The sequence below is a fragment of the Sitophilus oryzae genome, unplaced genomic scaffold (genome assembly GCF_002938485.1).
Source record: "Sitophilus oryzae breed Bouriz unplaced genomic scaffold, Soryzae_2.0 scaffold_85_pilon_pilon, whole genome shotgun sequence".
In the NCBI taxonomy this organism is placed as follows: Eukaryota; Metazoa; Arthropoda; class Insecta; order Coleoptera; family Curculionidae; genus Sitophilus; species Sitophilus oryzae.
The window spans coordinates 3076398-3099102 of record NW_022147483.1 but is presented as its reverse complement, the minus strand read 5'-3'; the positions used below and the strand labels follow the sequence as shown (position 1 = coordinate 3099102).

General features: G+C 31.9%; 1 protein-coding gene and 1 long non-coding RNA gene across 10 annotated transcripts in view; one reads left to right on the top strand and one right to left on the bottom strand.

Annotated features, from left to right (window-relative positions):
- Positions 1 to 18510, bottom strand: part of LOC115890194 — a 104698-nt gene extending 86188 nt beyond the window's left edge. For all 9 annotated transcript variants that reach the window (XR_004051590.1, XR_004051589.1, XR_004051591.1 and 6 more), the window contains exons 1-4: positions 18147 to 18510; positions 17067 to 17180; positions 14254 to 14325; positions 6180 to 6306 (exon numbers count right to left, since the gene is read on the bottom strand). Coding sequence is in view for 3 of the 9 variants with exons in the window: in XM_030910354.1 (XP_030766214.1) it covers positions 6180 to 6306; positions 14254 to 14325; positions 17067 to 17169 (302 nt within the window). In the remaining 6 variants the exon portion in view is untranslated. The remainder of the gene's footprint in view (positions 1 to 6179; positions 6307 to 14253; positions 14326 to 17066; positions 17181 to 18146) is intronic.
- Positions 11391 to 12555, top strand: LOC115890196. Its single transcript, XR_004051595.1, has 3 exons — positions 11391 to 11584; positions 11720 to 11893; positions 11950 to 12555. It is a non-coding gene; the product is annotated as an uncharacterized LOC115890196 (long non-coding RNA).
- Positions 18511 to 22705: the final 4195 nt, after the last annotated feature.

Genomic DNA, 22705 nt, shown 5'->3' with positions numbered 1-22705 from the left:
TTTAAATATTTTATATAGTTTTTTTCTTTATTCTTTGTATTTTTTTGCTTCCGACGACGGAAAGAGAAACTTTCCGAAACGTTAAGCATTTTTTTGTTCGTTAGGCAAATTTGTATATCTTTAAACCTAACTTCTGAAAAGTAGTTTCCGTTTGGGATTAACGCCCCAGAAGTGTTTACATAAAATAACTATTTTATTTCGTAGATTTTCTTGCAGTGGCCAAAAACCCATATAGGTTTTTCTTGGAGAGATAAATCCAGGATTTTGGAGAGATAAATAAGGAAATGTTAAGATACATGGAATGGCCCCGGGCTATCTAAGCAATGAGCGGAATATGCAGCCAACATAAGAAAGAGAGGTCCGAGAGAGAGACGGCGATAGTCAGGGCAAAAGACGCGCAGATTTAAATGGCCGGTATAGGAAATATGAGGAATATTTTCAGATTTATAGTAATAAAACCACTTTAAATTAATTTTAGGTAATTTGGAGGTAATTGTAAGGTAATAAAAGTACTGATTTTGAAAAATAGAAATATATTACTCGAGATTAACCCAACTAAACACAAATAAAAACACTAAATAGTAGCTATAAATTTATTTTTTATATAGGTTAGTAAAAAATCCAAGGCTATAATTTAAGCAAACTTCTTACCTACATACTTATACCCAGGGTTGGCTTGATTTAAATCAAGTGATTTTTTTTATTTTAATCATGTGATTTAAATCAAAAAAAATAATTTTATTGAAACTTTATACGTAATAAATAAAAAAAATAACTGTAAAAGTTATAAAAATGTGTCTTAGAAAACTATAAAAAAATATTTCTATAACATATAACAGATAATAAATCGAAAAATAATTGTAAATGTTATAGAACTATATAAAAATATCTGTTCATCAATTTAAATGTTGGACCGATTTTTGAAGTAATTTCGTGTGAATCCATTAGACCGCTAAACTAAAATTTTAAAATTTATGTATAAGTGACAAAAGAAAACATTCGCAGTGTAGTGCAGAACTAGGAACTAGGTTCTTCTGATATAGAGACTATATCTTCTTTCCCGAGAAATTATATATATAAATAGTATATAGGATCCTATATCTCCTACGCGGAGCAAAGGGCTTCAGTGAAAGCTCTCCATCGGGTTCTGTTTTTGGCAGTTGTTTTTGCTTCCTTCCATGTTGACCCTACTTGTTGAAGCTCATCCAGTATGGAACGTCTCCATGTTTGAGCAGGTCGTCCTTGCTTTCTTTTTCCTTGGGGATTCCACTGCTGATGTTGCTATATTACTATCAGGTTTCCGCAAAGTGTGACCTATCCAACCCCATTTTCTTTTGCGGATTTCAATGCCTACTTCTTGTTGGTTTGTAAGATGAAGCAGGTCGGTGTTACGTATAGTGTCTAGCCAAAAGATTTTAAGTATTTTCCGCAAGCAGCGATTGATAAACACCTGTGGACGGTTGATGGATATTTTTGTCACTCTCCATGTCTCGCAGCCATATAATAAAACTGGTATGACGTTGGAATTGAACATTCTTAATTTTGTTTGTATGGAGAGTTGACGGGAGGTCCAAACTGATTTTAGTTGGCCAAAGGCTCGCTGCGCCTTCCTGATCCTGCTGACAATATCCGCGTCTGCGCCACCGTTTACTGTTACAATACTTCCCAGGTAAGTAAACTCTGTTACATTCTCGACATGTTTGATTCCTACATTGAATGGAGTGTTGTTGTTTGTGTTAATGCGCATTGACTTTGTTTTGTCGATGTTCATGCTTAATCCTACTTTGTCTGCTTCTGTTTTTAGACGTCTGAGCATCACTTCCATGTCTTTGGAGGATTGCGTTGTGAGACAGATATCATCAGCATAATCAAGATCCGTCAGATGCGATGTCAGAGTCCATTGTACTCCCCTAATATTTGCTGTGGCTTTAGTCAAAACGCTGTCGAGCACGATATTAAATAGAAGCGGCGATAATGTGCAACCCGGCTTTACTCCTGTCCCTAAGTTAAACTGTCGCTGGTTCTACCGTTGTGCAGCACATTGCATTCTGTGTTTCTGTAGAGTTCCTTGATTATATTAATTAGTTTTTCCGGAACACCTTTTTCTTTTAGAGTTTTCCATACCATCGCATGGGGGATACTGTCAAAAGCTTTGACGAAATCTATGAATAATAAGAATAAAGGTGACCTAAATTCTATTGACTGCTCTATGATAATGCGCAATGTGTTAATATGGCCAATGCACGAGTGATTCGGTCGGAAACCAGCTTGGTTCTCTCTCAGAGTAGGCTCTATATAGGAGTTTAACCTTAAATGAACTATAGAGGATATTATCTTGTGAATGGTGTTTAACAAAACAATACCTCTCCAGTTGTCACAGTTAGTGGTATCTCCTTTTTTAGGGAGTTTAATAATGAGACCCTGTTTCCATTCATCTGGGATGATGTTAGATACCCAAGCTCTTGTAATTAGAGGATGCAGTATATCTGCTGATGTGCTAGGATCTGCTTTGAGGAGGTCTGCAGGGACGCTATCGGTGCGGGCTGCTTTATTGTTCTTAAGTGTTTTAATAGCCTTTTGTATTTCTGTTTTCGTTGGCGTGTCGCAGTTGATAGGCATTTCGATTGTTGGCTCCGGTTCCTCGTTGTCGAAATTTTGTTCACTTATTGGTCCAAGCAGGTTGCTGAAGCGTTCTTTCCATCTGTTAAGCTGTTCTTCAGAGGATGTTAGTGCTCTGCCGTCTTTGCTTTTAATAACTGTATTGAAGTTACTACGTTGTCCACTCAGGTATTTTGTTATTTTGTACAGTTCCCTCATATTGCGTTGTTCTGCGGCTTTTTGTGCCTCGTTTGCTAGTTTTTCATGCCAAGCTCGTTTGTCCTTTCTGGCTGATCTCTTAACTGCTCTATTCGATACTTGATATTGTTGTTGTAAAGTAGTTTTGGTCTCGTGAGTTGAAGTTGCATTTATTCTTTGTTTTATCTGAGCTCTTTGTTCTATTAAGTTCCAAGTATCGTCGCTAAGCCATTCTTTGCGTTTTATGCGTTTTGTGCCTAATGTCGCTTCAGCAACGGTTTCAAACAAGTCTGCTGCCTCGTTCCACGAAGCTACGTTAGTATTCTCCCTTTGTTGTTTGAGTTTGTTCTTAAATTTCTGCAGTTCGTTAGGGTTTCTAAGCTGTTCGATGTTTTCGGTCTTTCGCCCCGAAATAATCGTCAGAAAATATGTTGTTTTATATATTTTTTTTCCAAACGGTGTATTTTTTTTGAAAATGTTTCCAAATTCCTACCGACATTTTGATCAGCTGTAAGTTCCTTATACTTTGACATTAGATAATATTAATTTAATTCTAGAATTAAGACTATTTCCGAACAATAGTGTATTGTTTTATTAGGAGTAAAAATTATCCTTTTTTTGACGAATTGAAGGGACTATCGTAAAGCTATTCCGACGTTACAGGGAGGCACAAAAAGTACATTTTTACTCCGAACAGGACATATTCTTTTCTTAAAACATTACAAATAATTTTTTAATCAATTTGAAACATTGCTAATAATATAAATAGTAATCGAGCAACAATTTTTACACTCGTTGAATTTGACACTTAATTTTTTTTGTTTAATAATATATTTTTGTACTTTTGTGCTTAAGCGTAACAGTGCTTTACTTTTATGCATAGGCGTTAAAATTACAAAAGTTATTACTCTTGAGACGTTTGAAAAAAAAATCCTTTTGATCTGAAGCGAGCGACTTTCTGCGAATATATTGGTGACCTATGTGGAAAAATGATAAACGCACCCTAGAATTATTAATGTTATCGATATCGGGCAGAGTTATAAAGATTTAGCCATTTAGGATAGACTTTAATTGGAAATAAGTCCTAGTCATTTGGAAATCCGATTTAAATATTGTTTTGAATTAGTAACCATAACCAGTAACCATAACTTTCTTAAGTTGGGGCCCTTGGGAATTCTATTATTTATTAAAAATAGATAATATTTTAGCAATCCATTACTAATCAAAGGGAAAAACTTACCTGTGAAACTTCATTTTAACCTACTTTGTTCGCCTATTGCTACAATTCACTGCACTGGAAGATTCAACCATTTCAAGAAAAATACAACTAAAAAATCGTCTATGCGGTCCAAAAATGTTTGTAATAATCACCAAAAAGTATAAATAACAGTTTAAAACTCCACCAGAAACAAAAATACACTCAAAAATCTCTAAAAACTAGCGATGGGAACTATCGAATGAATTAGACTATCGAATGGTTAATGAATGAATGATTTCAACTATCGAATGGTTTTATTCGAATAAAATCATTCATTCATTTGTATACTAAAGCATATGTGACAACCTCGCCGTGCGACTAAATGGTTATCGTTGAGCCACGACTATCGAATGCTTTTGATAAATGAAATTTAGTATTCGTTTGATTTTTTGTATGCGTCAGTGCATTATTAGTTCTTCCAAATTTTATAACTTCGCCGTATAAATACTGTGCTATTTTTTGCGTTTATTAAAATAGTTAAAATAAATGAAAAAAATTTGTGTGGTTTTCCGTAGTCCGATCTTTCAATTATTTAATTTTATATGGTATATGGTCTATTTTTTAATGGGAAATTTTGAGAAGTAGCAATTTTTAAGAGAGATGAGATGAACTTACAATTAATTTTAAAAATACATATTTGTATTTTAGATGTTTTAATAATATGAATTAGTTGAACTTAATAATCATATTGAGTAATGTGGTTAAGTAAATGCGGTTATCGAATTCAAACTATGGGGTGAGAAAATTAAAATGAAAGTTTTACACGTACCAATTTAAAAAAAAAGTTAACGATGTTTGTATTTTGTTTATGCTAATTCTCTTACATGTAGTTTTTAGCGAAGAAATATTTCATTTGTTTTTTAAAGTAAATGCCAGTAAAAGTAAATATAATTTTTAAATAGTAATATAAAGCACCTAATATAAATAATTTTGATTTCTAATTTTTTATTTATATTTTCCTTCCATTACACTGCATGCTTAGAAAATTAATAAATGTTTATGTTTCATGATTTTAAAATTTGTTGTTAATATAGGTAACAAATTAGTTCTGTAATTATTATTATTTAATAAACCAACGTTGCAACACACAAAAAATTTAGAGACTATATTATTTTTAAATAGGATCTAATATAAATAATTTTGACATCTAATTTGTTGTTTATATTTTGCTACTACTTAAAAAAAATATTTATATTAAATGATTTTAAATTTTGTTGTTAATAGGTATAACAAATTATTACTGTTATTATTATTTATTAAACCAGTCTTTGCTTAAAAACATTAAAAATAATTTTCCTACATCCAAAATAACAAGTATTATTGCAGTGTAACAACAGAATATTAATAAAAAAATGCAGAATATATAGACATACTATCCCTAACTAACTAAAGCCACACAATAATATTCTTTGCTAATATCAACTAATACCAAAATATGGCAACAGCGCCCTTCATAATGTATTTTCTGTGTAAATACTAGCACCTCAATAAAAAAAATAATGTGTCCTTATCTATATCTGACTCCGCAAAAAATCAAAGATGCCGGCTTCTTTCATAGCATTGCTACCGACCGCTGTCGGGTTCCTCGGAAAGAAACCTACGTCGCCGGGCGACAACTAAAATTCAGTTAATATTTTATTATAATCGATCCTGACGAATAAATGAATTTCATAAATGAATGAATTTTATAAATGAATGGTTTTTGCTGCCGAATTACTAGAATACAATATTTCAAGGCAGATGACGGATCTATTCGATAATTTTTATTCGAATAGTTTTCAACGAATGTTTTCTTACTAACTATCGAATTATTCGAATGAATTGCAACTATCGAATGTTTCGATAGTATTCATTCGATAGTTCCCACTACTACTAAAAACGTGCACCAAAACCTGACAAAAACACACAGTTTTAATGACAAGAAGCCATTTTTTGCCCTGCCTATCGCTATCCTTCTTGTCTGTCTCATTCTAACATCGATCGATACGGGGCAGACCCATTCCATATATCTTAACATTTCGTTGGATGAATCTGCCACATAGGTATAGACATTTTTAACCTCCGTATTGTTAAAAAAAATTTTGATATTCACGATATTTAAGTAAATTTACAAAACAGTACTTACTCATTGTATTTTTTTAACGCCTCTACAAATTCAAACTCGTTTTCCGATTCCATACCCAGCATTTGTTGTAGAGTGGGCCGGGTCATTGTTGTAAAATTTTCTACAGCAATTTCTTCGGGGGTCTGTTCTAAAAAAATTAAAACAAAAAAATTAAGGTCCTTCGCGAGTCTCTAATTTGAAAAAAATAAGAAACGTTTAAGTTTGCTTATTTCACTGAGATTTATGATAAAAATGTCCCGACAAGACGCGCGACGTGAAAGCAGTTCGAAACAAAACAAAATTGAACGAGACAACAGAAAGTTCACAAAAAACAGCAATTTCACGAGTAGTTTAGGGGCGTTTTAAGAAATGAAAATAAGCTGAGATGAGACAAATTTAGACGAGGAAACACGGAATAACCTACTTCGAGCTATTTCACGCACAGTGTAGTGGCCATTTTAAAGTTTTTAGTTTTTTTGAAGTGAAACTTCATTTACGCTTTTATGGTGGAAAGGTTTGTGTACAGTGTGGGTCAAATTCGACGCTTTTAAAGGGCAACACCCTTTTCTATAGGAGATAGACGAAAACTAATATCGGAGGCTGGAGCTCAATTTTTGTCAAAAACATGATGGTGAAAACCGCATATTGATATCTGTTACCGTTTCGGAGTTACGGGGTGTTTTTCAAAAATGCACATTTTTAACAAATAGCTGTAACTTTTTTGCTATGGAAAATTTTGTATTTCTATGAAAACATTTCCAAAGAACTTTTTTACGTAGAATTTAATGGTTTAAGTATAATTTTTTTAAAATTAATAATTTAAGAGTTATTAACAGAAAATTTGATTTCTTATTTGGGACACCCTCTCTCTATATTTGTAATTAACCGAAAAGAATTTAAAATTACCTTTCCAAAAATATAGCACACTTGATATTTTGTTATAATCCCCTTCGAAATACAGAATTTTTAAAAGTTCGCCACTTAACTAGTAGGCCTTGGACCCCTTATTGATGATATGCCCTTAATGGAACTCGAAAACATATTTTTCCAGCAAGATGACGCACGCTGAAGTTATCAGCAAATTTTTGCAGCCAATTTCAAAAATAATTGAATAACTAACCAAGATCCCAGCCGTTGGCCGTCGAGGCCGCCTGACTTAGTGCCCATGGATCTAATCCTATATATATATATATATATATATATATATATATATATATATATATATATATATATATATATATATATATATTTGCAAAAAGGTTCTTTATTCTTCCGTATAATCTAGACAAGAATTAGCAATACTTAGCAGTTATTCACCCCCACTTCACTCATTCTTTCACCCCCACTGAGTTAATGAATTCCGCAAGAAATGTTCAAAAACTGCCCTGTATGTCCATAACAGAAGACGGTCGATATGTAGTATACGGTCGATACCTGTAGCAAAATCTCATGTTTTAGTTTTCTATTTATTTTTATTGTTATTAGATATAGTTTAAATGTGTTGATGTTGGTTAAATATATTTTAAATTGTTATAAAATTCTGCATCTCTCATAGCAAATATTATTTTCGTTTTAATTGATGCTCACAGCTAGAATTTTTTTGCATTACAGCCGGTGCCGTTCAAAGCCTACTTATTTAAAGCGGGCGAATTTTTATATACTCTATATCTCGAAGAGAAATCGAGCAAAATATCAAGTGTGTTATATTTTTGGAAAGGTATTTTTAAATTCTTTTCAATAGATTAAAAATATACAGGGTGTCCTATATAAAAAATCAAATTTTCTGTTGATAATTCTTAAATTATTAATTTTAAAAAAATTATACTTAAATCATTAAATTCTACGTAAAAAGGTGCTTTGGAAATGTTTTTATAAAAATACAAAATTTTCCATAGCAAAAAAGTTACAGCGATTTGTTAAAAATGCATATTTTTGAAAAACACCCCGTAAATCCAAAACGGTAACAGATATTACACCATCATGTTTTTGACAAAAATTGAGCTCCAGACACCGATATTAGTTTTCGTCTATCTCCTATAGAAAAGGGTGTTTCCATTTAAAAGCGTCGAATTTGACCCATCCTGTACATCACAGCCGCTTATGAAAATTGCCTCACGGATTTTAAATGGGCCTCCATCATTAACTCCTACAAAAAAGACAAAGTGCTTAAATTAAAAATGATGCTGACGTCACGGTCTGTGGGCCTAGCGATTCTAACACGAATTCGGCAAAACAAAGAAAGAAGTCCTTGTCTAAGTACGAAATACTCGAAAGTTGAAACGCGCAACCGCAATCACGAAAACCTCGGAAACATTCGGATCCTACACGGAGAGTTCGGTTTTGTTCGGCGAGAAGCGCTTTGCGGGAATTTTGAACATTATGAATAATTCTTTGAACTTAATGAGTATTTTTTGTATGATTTAAAAATACAGAAATGCTGATGAGTTTTTAACTTTGTTTTTAAATAGGGCCATAATTTACTCTGATATTTATAAAAGTCCATCAGTGGTAAAGTTCAGCTGAGTTTGACGTAAACCGCGGTTGCGCGGTTCAGCTTCCGAATATTTTGTCCTTAAAGAAGGAAAGAGAGACTCTCTTTCCTTGTCTAGATAGACACCGCGTTTGTTTTTGTTGGGTCAATGAATTCGCTCGATTTTATCGATTAGGTATTATTGAACGGACTATTTTATGTGTTTTTTGTACTTTTAACAAATTTAGATAGTGTAGTGTTTGTAGTGTTTTATATGTTGTTCCATAATTGTGTCCCAGGTTGTAATTTTATGCCAGCGGTACAAAAGCGCGGGTGTTTCGGTTTCCCAGAGACAAAAAACTTCGCAAAAAATGGTTAACTGCAATTTCTCGCGAAAATGTGCCAAATAACAACAATCGGGTGTGTAAGATGGCGAGTGCCATTTTGAAAAGCAGGATTTTATTTATGAAATTTCTCAACAGGATACAAAAACCGGTGAGATCGTTTCAGTTAATTTAACTTTGCCCCGATTAAAAGAAACTAGCGTACCAAGTAAATTTCCGAATTGTCCCAAATATTTATCAGAAAAGATATCATATCGGAAAAGCAAAGATGAAAAACTTAACGAATTAGATCAAATTCGTTTTCAGCAAGCAATTGAACAAAGCAAACCAGAATATTTAGCACATAAGAAACTTACGAGTTTTACAACTTTTGAGGAACTTAAACAATTATTTCAGTCTTTTAATTTAACTTGGTTGGTTTTTCATTATTAACGAGAATGGCTTATCCATATTCAAATTAGAATACACTCCGGAGCCTACAATTACTTGGGCTGTTGTAATTGCCGATAACTTAAAAGTAAATACATATTTATATGGTCAGTTAATAACTTCAGAAGTAAATAATATAAAGACTCCTTTTTTCACCAGTAATTTGGACGAAATAGGAAATTTACTTGATATTGTATTGATAGTTCGATGATGACTTTTTCGTTAGACACCAACGAGGATACTAAACATGACAATTCCAATACCGACTGTGACAATCTTAATAAGTATCAAGAAAATAAAACAGATTTACCAGGTTTTGGACTTTATATCCAATTTACTTAAAAACCTAAAAATAGAGGATGAAAATTTGTCAGAAGGAATTGAATTTATTTCTGATCAACTAAAATTGTGAACATTAGCAAAAGAACGCTACAGATATTCTACCAGCATTATGATTTTTTGTTCAATTTTACTTGCTTTGGTTGCCATACTCACTCTGTAAAAACCATTCTTCATATTTTACTGAGTTGTATTTCCAATACACTAATTAAAAACTACTGTGGTAAAAAAATGACCATGAACCAATGAACCAATGTCTCCATCCTCTGCCTCGTCAGAAAGAAATTGGTCCTTACACATGGGTTTATACATACTAACAAAAGAAATAGATTGGCACAGGATAAAGTTCAAAAGCTGGTTGCTATTCAGTCTAGTTTAATCGTTTAGTGTGTTTAAATCTATATGAAAATGGCAAAAATATATATATAATCCCAGACCATTTCCGCTTTTAGAACAGTCTGAAAACGTTGTGGATTTAATTCAAGATGAAGAAGAGGGTAATGTGGAGGCAGATCAGATGCCGATGCTTACTCAGAAGCCGAAGACTCAGGATCTCGGACTCGGAGGAAGATCTTCCTCTTGGTATTTTTCTCAATAATGTTTCTGTTTTTAGAAATGATAATTTAAGTTTGATTTTTAATATTTTTTTTTACATTTATTTTGTTTAAAAACTTGAAACCAAAGTTATTTTTATATTCTTTCTTCTTCTTTCTCAGCCTGGTTCCATCCAGTGTTGGATATAGGCCTCTTCTAGGATTTTCCATGCTTCGCGATCTCTAGCCAATCTTATCCATTGTCTTCCCGCCACTGCCCTGACGTCATCGACCCATCTCTTTTTTGGTCGGCCCACACTTCTTGTTGTTCCCCTAGGTCTCCATAGGATTGCTTTTTGGGGCCATCGGTCTGGATCCTGTCTTGCGACATGTCCTATCCATTGCCACTCTTTTAACGACATCTATTAATTTTATTTTTCGACGTATGTGGGTATTCCGTATTCTTTCCCCAATGGTGACTCCCAACATGATTCTTTCCATGGCTCTTTGTGCTACTCGTAGTTATTCTGCTGTTTTTCGGGTAATTGCCATAGTCTCTAAGCCATACGTAAGCACAGGTAGAATGCAGCTGTCGTAAGCCTTTTTCTTTAGGTTCATGGGCACCTTTTTATCCTTGAAAATATCGCTCATATTTCCAAATGCTACCCATGCCAAATGGATCCTGCGTTTGATCTCCGTATTTTGGTTTTCCTTGACCAGCTTGATTTTATGACCTAAATATATACAGTGCTTTTATTTTAACTGTGAACATAGGGCTTATAGCCGCATGCTATTCTGCTATGTTCATTTTTAATGTGGAAGAGTCAATGCATTGGATTTGAACTGAACAGTATGCAACCAACAATACTCCGTACAAAAATAATAATATTTGTTTTAAAATAATTTATTTTGTTTAACCAAAATTTTAGGGTATTCTTTCTCAAAAAAAAACAATTTTGGAATAATCTGTTTTGGATGACAAATAATATCTTGAATTTTATTTAATGACTATTAATTTTTTGGTAACGAATCGCTAGTCAATATTTATTTAATCAATGGATGAAAAGATGAAACAAGGTTGGTTATTGGTTATGTATGGAATAGAAAACGTGAACATAACGTGAACGAGAATTCAACGTGAACGTGGAGCGTAAAAAATATTCTCCATGTTTACAAGCTTATGTTGATATCTATTATTCATGATTTAGTGTAATAAGGATCACTTATGAAGATATGCTAGTTTCAACATTTTGTAATAGATACAAAGCGTCTCATTGGCGTCTAACCTCAAGGGCGAATCCGCTAAGAAAGGTAATATCACTTTGTTTTTAGTTTTAACTATTCATTCATCATATTTTTATTTACTTAAAGCACAAAACTGTAGCACACTTGAAAGTCAAATTCGTTATAATGGTAATATAATACTAAAAGTAACTTTGATTTTAGGTGCAAATAATGAATATGTACTGAAATAGTGTACTTATTTATTAACATATTAAAATTAGAATTACAAGAGATGTTCAAAATGCCCTCCCCCACATTCCAAGCAATATGCCAAGACGGTTTTTAAATTCCTCTACAGCATTTCTGAGGAATTGACGATTTATTGAATTACATGCTGTAAGTACCCTAGTTTTTAATTCCTCTATGTTTTCTATTTCTATTTTGGATTTTAGATAGCCCCAAAGAAAAAAGTCATTTGGTGACAGATTTGGTGATCGTGCTGGCCATGCTAGATGGCCATTACGTCCAATCCATCGTTCAGGAAAGTTTGGATTCAGAAAATTCCTTATCAAATTGGTAGAATGGGCTGGTGTTCCATCCATTTGAAACCAAGGAGAATTTAAATTCAAATTTTGAATTTGTGGTAAAATATTTTTCAGTATATCGAGAAACTTTATAGACGTTAAATTGCCGTCAATAAAATATGGACCAATGAGGAATTGTCCAACTATCCCTATCCATACGTTAATTTTGTTATTATACTGACTGTATGTTAAATTTTTTCGGTGGTTATTTGTTCGTGACCAATATCTTAAATATACGTAGATATACCTATTTTAGAAACAAAGAATGTTTATAAACTTGATTTTATGATACTAACCGAAACTTTTGGGAGTTGACTGATCTATGTAATGTAAAAGTAGCCTCATCTGTGAATATTATGTTGTGCAAGAGGTCATTGTTATTATTAATTAAATTAAATAAATTTTCACAAAATACAGTGCGTCTTTCTTTGTCTTCTTCAAATAAAACTTGGTGATTTCCATATCTATACGATTTAAATTTGAATTATTTCAATAAATTGTGAACTGACGACTTGAAAACACCAAAACGCTGTGAAAGTGTATTTAGCGTTATCCTTTCATTTCCTTCAACGTAACAAAAAATTTCTAATTTTAAATTTTCCGTTAGTACCGGACATTGTCGTACCCTCTTTTTATGCAGATTATTAATACAGCCTTCATGATTAAATTTTTGTACTAACTTTTGAATTAGTCCCATCGACGGAATTTGTTTGTCAGTATATTTAGCCGCAAATATATCGCGGACTGATCTTATACTGTTACCGCTTAGGTATAAAGACACCATTTCAATTTTTTCCTTTTCTGTAAACATGTTATTTTATATTATTAATTTTACAATCAATTTACAATGAAAATTTAAAAATAAATTATAAAAAATGGCGTATTTTAAAACAAATTTTTTAAACAAAAGCTTTTTAAAATGGCGGTTTAAAATTATGAATTGTTGGTTGCATACCTACTATCAAAATTCAATGCGTTGACTGTTTTATTTTAAAAATGAACATAGTAGAATAGCATGGCGCTATAAGCCCTATGTTCACAGTTAAAATAAAAGCACTGTATAATGGTCTACGTTTTCAATAATAACGTTCAACGGTAATGTTATGGATATTGTTGCTCATTATCTTGGTCTTCTTCAAGTTCATTTTAAGGCCAATTTTCTGGGATTGCTCATTTAGCTCCTTTAGCATGGTGTTCAGTTTTTGAATGTCGATGCTCAGCAAGACAATATCGTCTGCGTACCTAAGATGGCTAAGGTGTACCCCATCGATGTTTAGACCTCTATTATTTTTATATTATAAGAAAAAATTTAGGCTGTACTTAAACTGCCGTTAAACGGTAGCTTACTAAAATGCCGTTAATAGGTATGACGTATTTGATGTGACGCACTTGACAGCTTTATGAAGTATAGGAATTTTATAAGGACTAACCAACGCTATCCACCCCACCAAATAACCAACGCAACTAACCTCGACACTGATAAAAAAATATAAAAAACAAATATAAATTAGTAAAAACCAACCAACCCCACCAAATAACCAACTAACCAATGAATTAACACTTTCCAAATAACCAAGCTAATCAACCCGCCAAAAAAACTAAACAAATTCAATTAAAAAGAGTGAAACCAATGCAATAAGATCATGCTATAAGCAAAAAAAAAATATAAAAAAGTCTTGGTCGGCGTGAGATTTGAACCACGGACCATTCGCTCACGAAGCGATAGCCTCAGCCACGGAGCCACAGGTGCTCTTGCAAAATGTTTATAGCCAGGCATTACTTTCCGCCGACATGAACGACGTCACAATATCTATTAACGGCATTTTAGTAGGCTACTTTATTTGATTTTGACTATTGACCCCACAAGAATGTATAATTTGGTTAATTTACTTTCATTTGTGCTTCTATAAATATAATTTGTGGTTTTTCAGTTTTTCCGTTTTTTTCCAATTTTTCCAAGGTATGTGGAAAAAACAGTAAAACACCGTGTTTTTTTCCAATTTTTCCCGTTTTTTTTACTGAAGCGTTAAATCTCTAACCGTGACACACGAACTAGCGTCAGGTAAGGTGGTAACGATCGGAGGTTACGACGAAGCGTTGTAACTCGGGCCCTCAAAAGCCCCATCTTTTTTTGGCCAATAACATTGAAGGTTTAATTAAATATTTACTTACCAATTATCACAACATCGGGATCTTCCTCTGTTTTGATATCTTCACATCGACACGAATTAGAAGTTGTTTGATCTAAGGCACAAATACAATATCTAAAATAATGTATGCTCCTACAAGAATATAGATACAGTCTGTACAACAAGCGTTCAACGTTAAGTCATCATTATTTTTCTCAATGATTATAGAATACAAGGACCAATAGCATCCGAGACCAAGTTGTTACCAGTCGACACCAAAGCTATTAGGCCAATGCCGTGCCAGAGGGTTAATATAAAAAATACAAAATTAAATAAAAATTAAACTGCAATTTTTATTTAATTCTGCATCTGTGTATTAGCCCTCTGTCTAAGATGTGGTGTAAACTGGTAACAAGTCGATCTCTGGTGTTATTGGTCCTCTTATATCCTTTACAAAATGCCTAAATGACATTTTTACAATGTTATTTATCCCAGTTACATGTGAAAGAAAGAGTATGACAATCACAAAACATACCCCTTTAAAACTTCATCTGTCATGTTAAGAAATGAAAGTAAATAATAAAGCGCCTCTAGTGTTTGTTCGCGTACTAAAAATTTCAATTAATGCCTGTATATATTTTAAATATATTTTTTAAATTTAAATTTTTTAAATTGTAAAGTAATATATTACATTTAAATGGAATACATTACATAACAATTATGTCAATTACAGGATTACAGGCTTGTTTTCTAACATTTTTTAAGTAAAACGAATTCTAAAATTTCAATATATTATATGTATATTTGTCGTAGCTATGAAAAAAGGAAAATATAAAATGCACAAACGTTTACTTATATTTCAATAAAACTTCCACTTTTAGTTTTGCAATCCAAACGTAGTATTTTTATTTCACAAATAAAAATATCCGACAACACTAAAATATAACAGCACTTTTTGTTTTGGACCTGCATTTCAACATTACGCTGTACCATTACGTTTTTGTTTTTGAAATAATATAAAATATCTAATTATAACTTGTGAATTTTAATGTTTTAACATGATTTTAACTATTTCTGACAGTAACTGACTTTTTGTTATCAAGATGACATTTTAGACGGCAACTGACATATATGTCATAATATTTTAATTTTAAATATGTATGTAATATAATTTAAATTAATATAATGCAATTTTATACTAAGAAAACATTTATAAATTCACAAAATACAACAAAGTCTAATAATATAGTTTGAAAACAATGAAAATTGAATTAATATTGAAAAAGTTAAGCGCGACCCCTTGTGTCAAAATTAGATGATTAAATTTTCGCAATTTTTACACCATTTGATGACCGGTGGCGCCTCTAGTGTTTGTTCGGGCGGTGAGTCTTTTACTCCCGTCATAGACAAACAAATAAAAAGAGACTGGCAAATTAAATGGCGAAGAGAGGGACAACGTTCCCGTAGCGCAACTCAGAACGCAAAATTTCGTTCTATTTATGTTGACCTGCGCATTGCGTCTATTGGGCCCACTATCTCATTCTAATATAACAAGAGAGAAAGAAGCAGCCATATAAAACGTAATTTCTAAATAGAAATTAGAACAATCGCCTTTCGTTTTCGTCATCATGACAATGTTAATTTTTCTTTTGGTGATTTACCTTTTTTTCTAAACTCTCCATTTTATTGACTTATGAATATGGATAGGGAACAAATTCCTTTGTTTCATATAGGTATTTATATTTTGTTACTTATAATTTTAGGTTATACTATTTTATATTTTATTTGCTGCAGGAGCCAGTATCATCTATTTTTTATATGTATTGGTGCCCCCTTTCTCTGAGAGATATGTTAAAGACACCTGGTAAAATAAAAGTAAGTAGTTATATTTATCATCTTATTAAGAAAAAAGTAGAAGTAGTAGTGTCAAAAATATTTCGAACCTCTCTTAACATAACAAATTAATACAATTAATTTTTTTCATTTTTTGGGTAGGTAGTTTATAGCTGGTTTATAGTATTACCTATTTTACTTTTGTTTTAGGATTAAAACTGGACTTGAAAATGGTTCAGGATCATGATTCTCGTAAAGTCTTCTTTGCTTGGATATTCACTTTGTTATTGCAATTAGGCTGTTTTTTCGATAATGAGATTTTTAATGCCCTTTAAAAAAATTGGCCAATTGTTTCCTGCAACAGTCAGTTCTTCTGCATTTAAAATTGGTAGGTGGGTGGAATAAACAGTGTTATTTTTTTGTTATTATATTATAAAAAGTTTATTTCTTTTTATGTATAATTAAATATATATTTTATAAAAACAGTACAAGTTTTTTTTTATAATTTCCCTTATAATAGTAGTATTATTTCGTTCTGAAAGAAACTGCAAATTTTTACTTAAACTGATTTATTCCCTACACCACGTTCCCTTTACGTGGTATAGGGAATAAATCAGTTTAAGTGAAAACTTTCAGTTTCAGAATGAAAGAATACTACTAATAATGGCTAGTTTAAATTTTCCGCCAGCCAGAATGTGCGATAATGTCTTACAATACGTTTTATACCTATCTCTTTCTTTTTCATATAAAAAACACATAATAAAGAAAGATAGCAATAAAGACGTACGTCCTGCCATAGTCCTGCTAATTGGTTTCAAAATTGTTATTCTGAGTTGCGCTACGGGAACGCGGTCCCACTCTTTACCATGGGATTTGTCAGTCTCTTTTTATTTGTTTGTCTATGATTCCCGTTTATGGCCATAAAGAAAAAGTTCTAAAGGGGGATGTTATGCATATGTTTTGTGATGACAATGCATAAAGTAACGCTGAAGCATGGTTGAACAGATTCTAATACATATTTACCTAAATGTCCTGATGTGTCTTCAGGTGGTCGACTATGTTTTTCATGTAATGATACAGGTATGTCTCTGTTATCCTTACTATACGATTTCACTATTAAATCCATCTTCTTATTTACTGTAATATTAAAAACTTATTTCCTCTTTTAACCTATCTTCTAATATACGTGTAGTTCTTTCCAGTTTGCTCTACCACTATTATGGTATTTTCATAATAATTTATATACTTGGTGGTGCATTGTCATTGAAAACAGGAAATCCCATGCAAATTTTGAACTGTGAAAATATTGGCTCTCCTGTTGATTTTACAGCAAAGTTGTAAATAGATTTTTTAAAGGTTGAATACACATGCCAAATTTGAACAATTTTGGACAAGCCGATTTTAAATAATTCAAAAAACACTGCATCTATTTTTAAATAAACTGAACAGGGTAACAATGCAAAACCAGGCAAATGTCAACATACCTTAAGTAAGTCTTAAGTCAACCTATGATTTTATCATTGTCAAATGTAATTTGTTTGGTTTGTGCTTGGTTTGTACCCTCTACACTTCTATGTTATAGTACCTATGGTTAGTGTCCCCAAAATACATTTTTCGTAATTTAAAACTTGTTTTTATATATTTTTCATAAGTTAAAATCAGAGAAAATCACGTTTTTGCTGGTATTTTAACTGTAGCTTTTTCTGGGCCGTATTATAAATTTTACTAATATTAAGGTAGATTTTTGCAAATAATTTTTTAATACCGATTACGAATAAAACAAAATTCTAGGCGAAAGTACAACTTTAACGTCTCTTCAAAAAAGTTAATACAGCTTTTGCATAAAACCATTTAGGGAGATATCTGACCTTTTCAAAATTTACATGGGGATTTCTGTCCCGTGTTCCGATGCACTGCACAGTATACACCACATACATATTAAAGGGTTTAAAAATAAGTAAATTATAGTCTTTAAAACATATCAGTACATCTATTTGTGTACCGAGTGGAATAACACATGAATAACATCAAAAAAGCCATTGTCGGTTTCAAGTTGAAATATCAACAGACTTTCAAATTAGGTAAATGGTTATCTAGACTTACCGAATTTAACTTAATTCACCACCGAACTAAACTAATTATTACTAAATCAGAAGTCCAAATAAAACAGTAACAAAGGGGGCATATGTCATATGCATTTATGCATACGCCTAAAAATAGTAAAGGAGAATAACAAACATGGCGGATCGTCCAGAAATTATAGAACTCCAAGAAATCAATACGACGGTTTGGCACACGTACAATAATTCACATGGTAGAAGTAGTAACAACACAATTATACACTTATAAGAAACGTTTATCAAAATATAATTTGTCGCTTTTAAAGATGTTTATTGAGAATTGAATGGTTTTTAAATACCCACTCGTAACTTCTCTCTCCCTCGAAAACTGTCGTATTTAAACTGTCAATTGTCATCTGTCAATTTAGAAACGTTTTCAAAACGCTTATTAAATACTAGAGATAGAGGTACTGAGAATTACTTAGAGAATTTGACGACTATGACCTTCGGGCATGACATTTATTGTCCCGGCGATTAGGAATGTACAACAGTATCGATTAAAATTAAAATATTCCGATAATACCCTATTATATTCTTAATAATTTTATTTTTGATGTTACAAACTTCAATGCTTGACTATCTAAATTAACAGGGTAATGGTGTGGATCCGGTGGCTGACCTTGAAACGAGTTTTTACTGCATATAGTCACATACACTACGCATGCGCACATCTTCGATGTTGCCAGATTCCAAGTTATTTTGGAATTATTTTCAGTAGAAAACAAATATGTGCTTTTCAGTGTTTTTTTTTAGTCAATATCAGTATTATCGAAAAAACGGCGTCCAGTTGGCTGGGAAATGACGATTGAGGACATCTCCCATATAAAATGACAGCGATCTTCATTTCATAGCCATCGCTGACGCTATTTTTTTCAATCATAATACGCGCGGTATATTATTTTTTATATTATCGTTGATTGAAAGAACTGTGAATGTTATTTCCTTCAATCAACGATATTATTATTTTAATATTTCGCACAACACGTGAAACGTGAAGGCTTATTATGTATTTTCATAGTCAATAAAATTAAATAGAAATAAAATTCTAGATTCCTATAATTAATTTAATTGCTCTAGATTATTATGCTACGTTTAAAAAGTGCTTTATTAAAAAATCGGGAAATTAAAAGGGATGTGTCCAAGTTTTTTCTTTTTTTTTTAATTTTTAAATGCTGTAGCTCCATGTCATGTTCATAGGTTTTTTTAACATTCCATCAAAACTACGGAGGCCTTAAAAGGCCTTTTATAGCCTCCGTAATTAAAATTGTTGAATCAGCTTCAGCAACATTTACAGTTATCTTGTTTAATTCTGCTTATACATATATTGCATTAATTTTTCTGCTACCTTAAGATTTCTCTATTCTTACACCTAATTTATGTGATTTTCTTAGCATAATATGATTTATAAACCATATTTTTCCTAATGGAAGGATGAAATAGGATATGCAAAATTAAAATATTTTAACATTTATTTTCCAGACAAAGCATAATATAGTATTAAGATTAAGGCATAACAAATATTATAAGAAAGATCTTAATATAAATCACAAACTAACTAGGTCTTAGTTTGGTCTTGTATAAACACAGGTATAAAACTAATAAGATCAAAACTCAACCTTCACCATATTGTCAAGATTTGGCATTATAGGAAACAAGAAATTACGGTAAATTAAGAAAAGAATATCAAAGTACACGATATTAAATACTGTAATGTATTCTACGACACAAACCATCTCCTTTCTAAAGAGAAAAAGATAAAACATAAAGCTTATTTTAGTCTTATCAACACACTCTTCGATAAAATATATGTCTAAAATTGCTATTAATCCACTAACTTGATATTTTTAAGAAATTACGATACAAACATTACAATCAAAGTATATTATATTAGTAACATTATAGGTAAGATGTTACCTCTATCTCCCATTGACGTGTATTGTTCCATAAGACTCGTCATGGTAGTATTTCAAAACAGTATTTCATTCATACAGCAGTACATATGTACTGATGTTTTGAAATACTAAACTATTGTTGCCTGTAAATAACTAGAAATTAAATAACTTGAAAGAAATAAAATAATTCTAATAAGTTTAAAACCATAAGAAAAAATCCGTACATGATAATTTTTAATTCTAATGTAAATATATAAATAAATGTTATTATTTATTATTACAATTATATATTCATAATACTTTCATTTCACAATCTTCATTATCCTTTTACCTTAATTTTGGATATCAAAATAAATCTGAAATTATAAAATTAATTATAGAATTTGTATTATTTTTGATTAACACCAGATTAACACTCAAAAAAAATTTTCAACTGCAAATAATTCGAAAATAAACTGCAATTTGGCAACATCGACGATGTGCGCTTGCGTAGTATCGATGATCAAATACAGCAAATATGGGCTTCAAGGTCAGCCACCGGATCCACACCTTTACCATATTCAGTGTTGTTACAATAGGTACAATTGTACTATTTTGGGTACATTTGATAGTCAAGGAGTACATATGTACAATTGCAAGAAAAAATGTACAATTCTTAGTTCTCAAACCCAAACTAACCGAAACTTAAACCCACGTACATATTTTTTTAGACGAATGGTGATACGCGATGAGTGGATTTGAAATGCAGGTTGCTAGAAGCAGAGGGTTTAATTCAGATCATACTCCTAGCGACCTGCCTTTCAAATAATGCCAACGTGCCGGCGCGGCGGCATTTTCGAATTCGCTGTGGAACGGTTCGGTTGACAACTGACGTCAATGACGTAAATTAAGTTGAAAGTCAACACTTTACATTTTATTTTTTGTTTATGTTTTATATTATACCAGTATATTTTTGAGTTTATTATTTCTTTGTTGGTGTTCTTTGTTTTTATGACCCCACATTTTTCCGCCAAAAATGTACAATCCCACTTAAAAAAGTACAATTTCGACACCATTTAAAGTACAAAATTTTTTGCCCTTGTAACAACGCTGACCATATTGTTATTTGTTTCTTTAATAAATAAACCACAAAAACCAACAACATATAAAATTTTCTCACATTTATGTTATATCAGCATGAGAAAAAACAATATGGCGATATTATTATATAACTTGGTAATATTGGAGGGGTAGTTTCAATGACTAAAGAATCCAAGGACAAATAACACCCGACAGCAAATTGTGACGCTGGCATCAAACAGTGCCGTGGCACATATTTTTCTTAACCTAGCTGTTTGAAGCAATATTTATATTTTTTGATAATTGTTTTGACTACGCCTATGGTGTATCATCCTAATTAATTACGAAAAAAACGTATTAAAATGTTAACAAAAGGTACAAAACTAGTATCGACGTATAGCACATATCAAGTACATATAGATGTTAATTGAAATTGAAGAATAATTATCGAATTCAATAAGAAAACGCTAAAAAGTTGGAGTGGACTGTTTATTTACCTATGAACGTAACTCCTGGCTCTTTCTTGTCGCTGTGGCTTTTACACTTGAAAGCTACACAATTCACCATTGTAACAAAGTTTATACAAAGTTCACTACACACAACAAACTATTAAAAATCGCTAAAATTGTCGCTGGTGACTGGATGATGACTCACTGTTTGGCATCAAACGAATGGCGTCTAACGTCACAAATTCTACTACAGCCCGTACAGGGGCGTTACATGTCCTTATATTCTTTAGTCATTGGGTAGTTTCATCTCGTTGGATTTTGACTTTCGAAAAATCCGTTTGTCAAAAATAAGCTTTTTACGTCAAGCAGTTTAAGCAGAATCGTGGTTAAGAAATTACCCAACTTTTTGGAATACCCCGTATGATTTTTTAAAAAATTTCAAAATATGTAAAAAAACCAAATAAATTATGCTTGTTCAAGCGTTTTCCCGAAAGACTAACCGTTTTTTAAATAACAAATATTGTAATATTTGAGGGGCGTTTTCACCCTCTTAGAATTTGAGATTCGAGAAACCCCTCCTTATCGAACCTCTACACCTCACAGTCAATCCGTTTGCCAAAAATCTTTAAATGTCAAGCACTTTAAGCAGAATCGTGATTACTCAATGGTCATATTTTATGAAACACCCTGTATACATTTTTAAAAAATCTTAAAATATGTAAAACAACAAAATAAAATATACGTGTTTAAGTGTTTTTCCGAAAAACTCACCGGTTTTTAAATAAAAAATATTTTAATATTTGAGGGTTGGTTTCACCCCCTTAGAATTTGAGTTTCGAAAAATCTCTTCTTATCGAGCCTGTACAACTGTACACCCTAAAGTCAATCCGTTTTCCGAAAATCAGCTTTTTACGTCAAGCGCTTTAAGCAGGATCGTGATTAATCAATGACCAGATTATTCGAAACACCCTGTATACATTTTTAGAAAAATCTTAAAATATGTAAAAAAACTAAATAAAATATAGCTGTTTAAGCGTTTTTTCGGAAACTTGACCGTTTTTTAAATAAAAAATATTGTAATATTTGAGGGGTGGTTTCACCCTCTTCTTATCGAACCTCTACACCCTAGAATCAACCTGTAT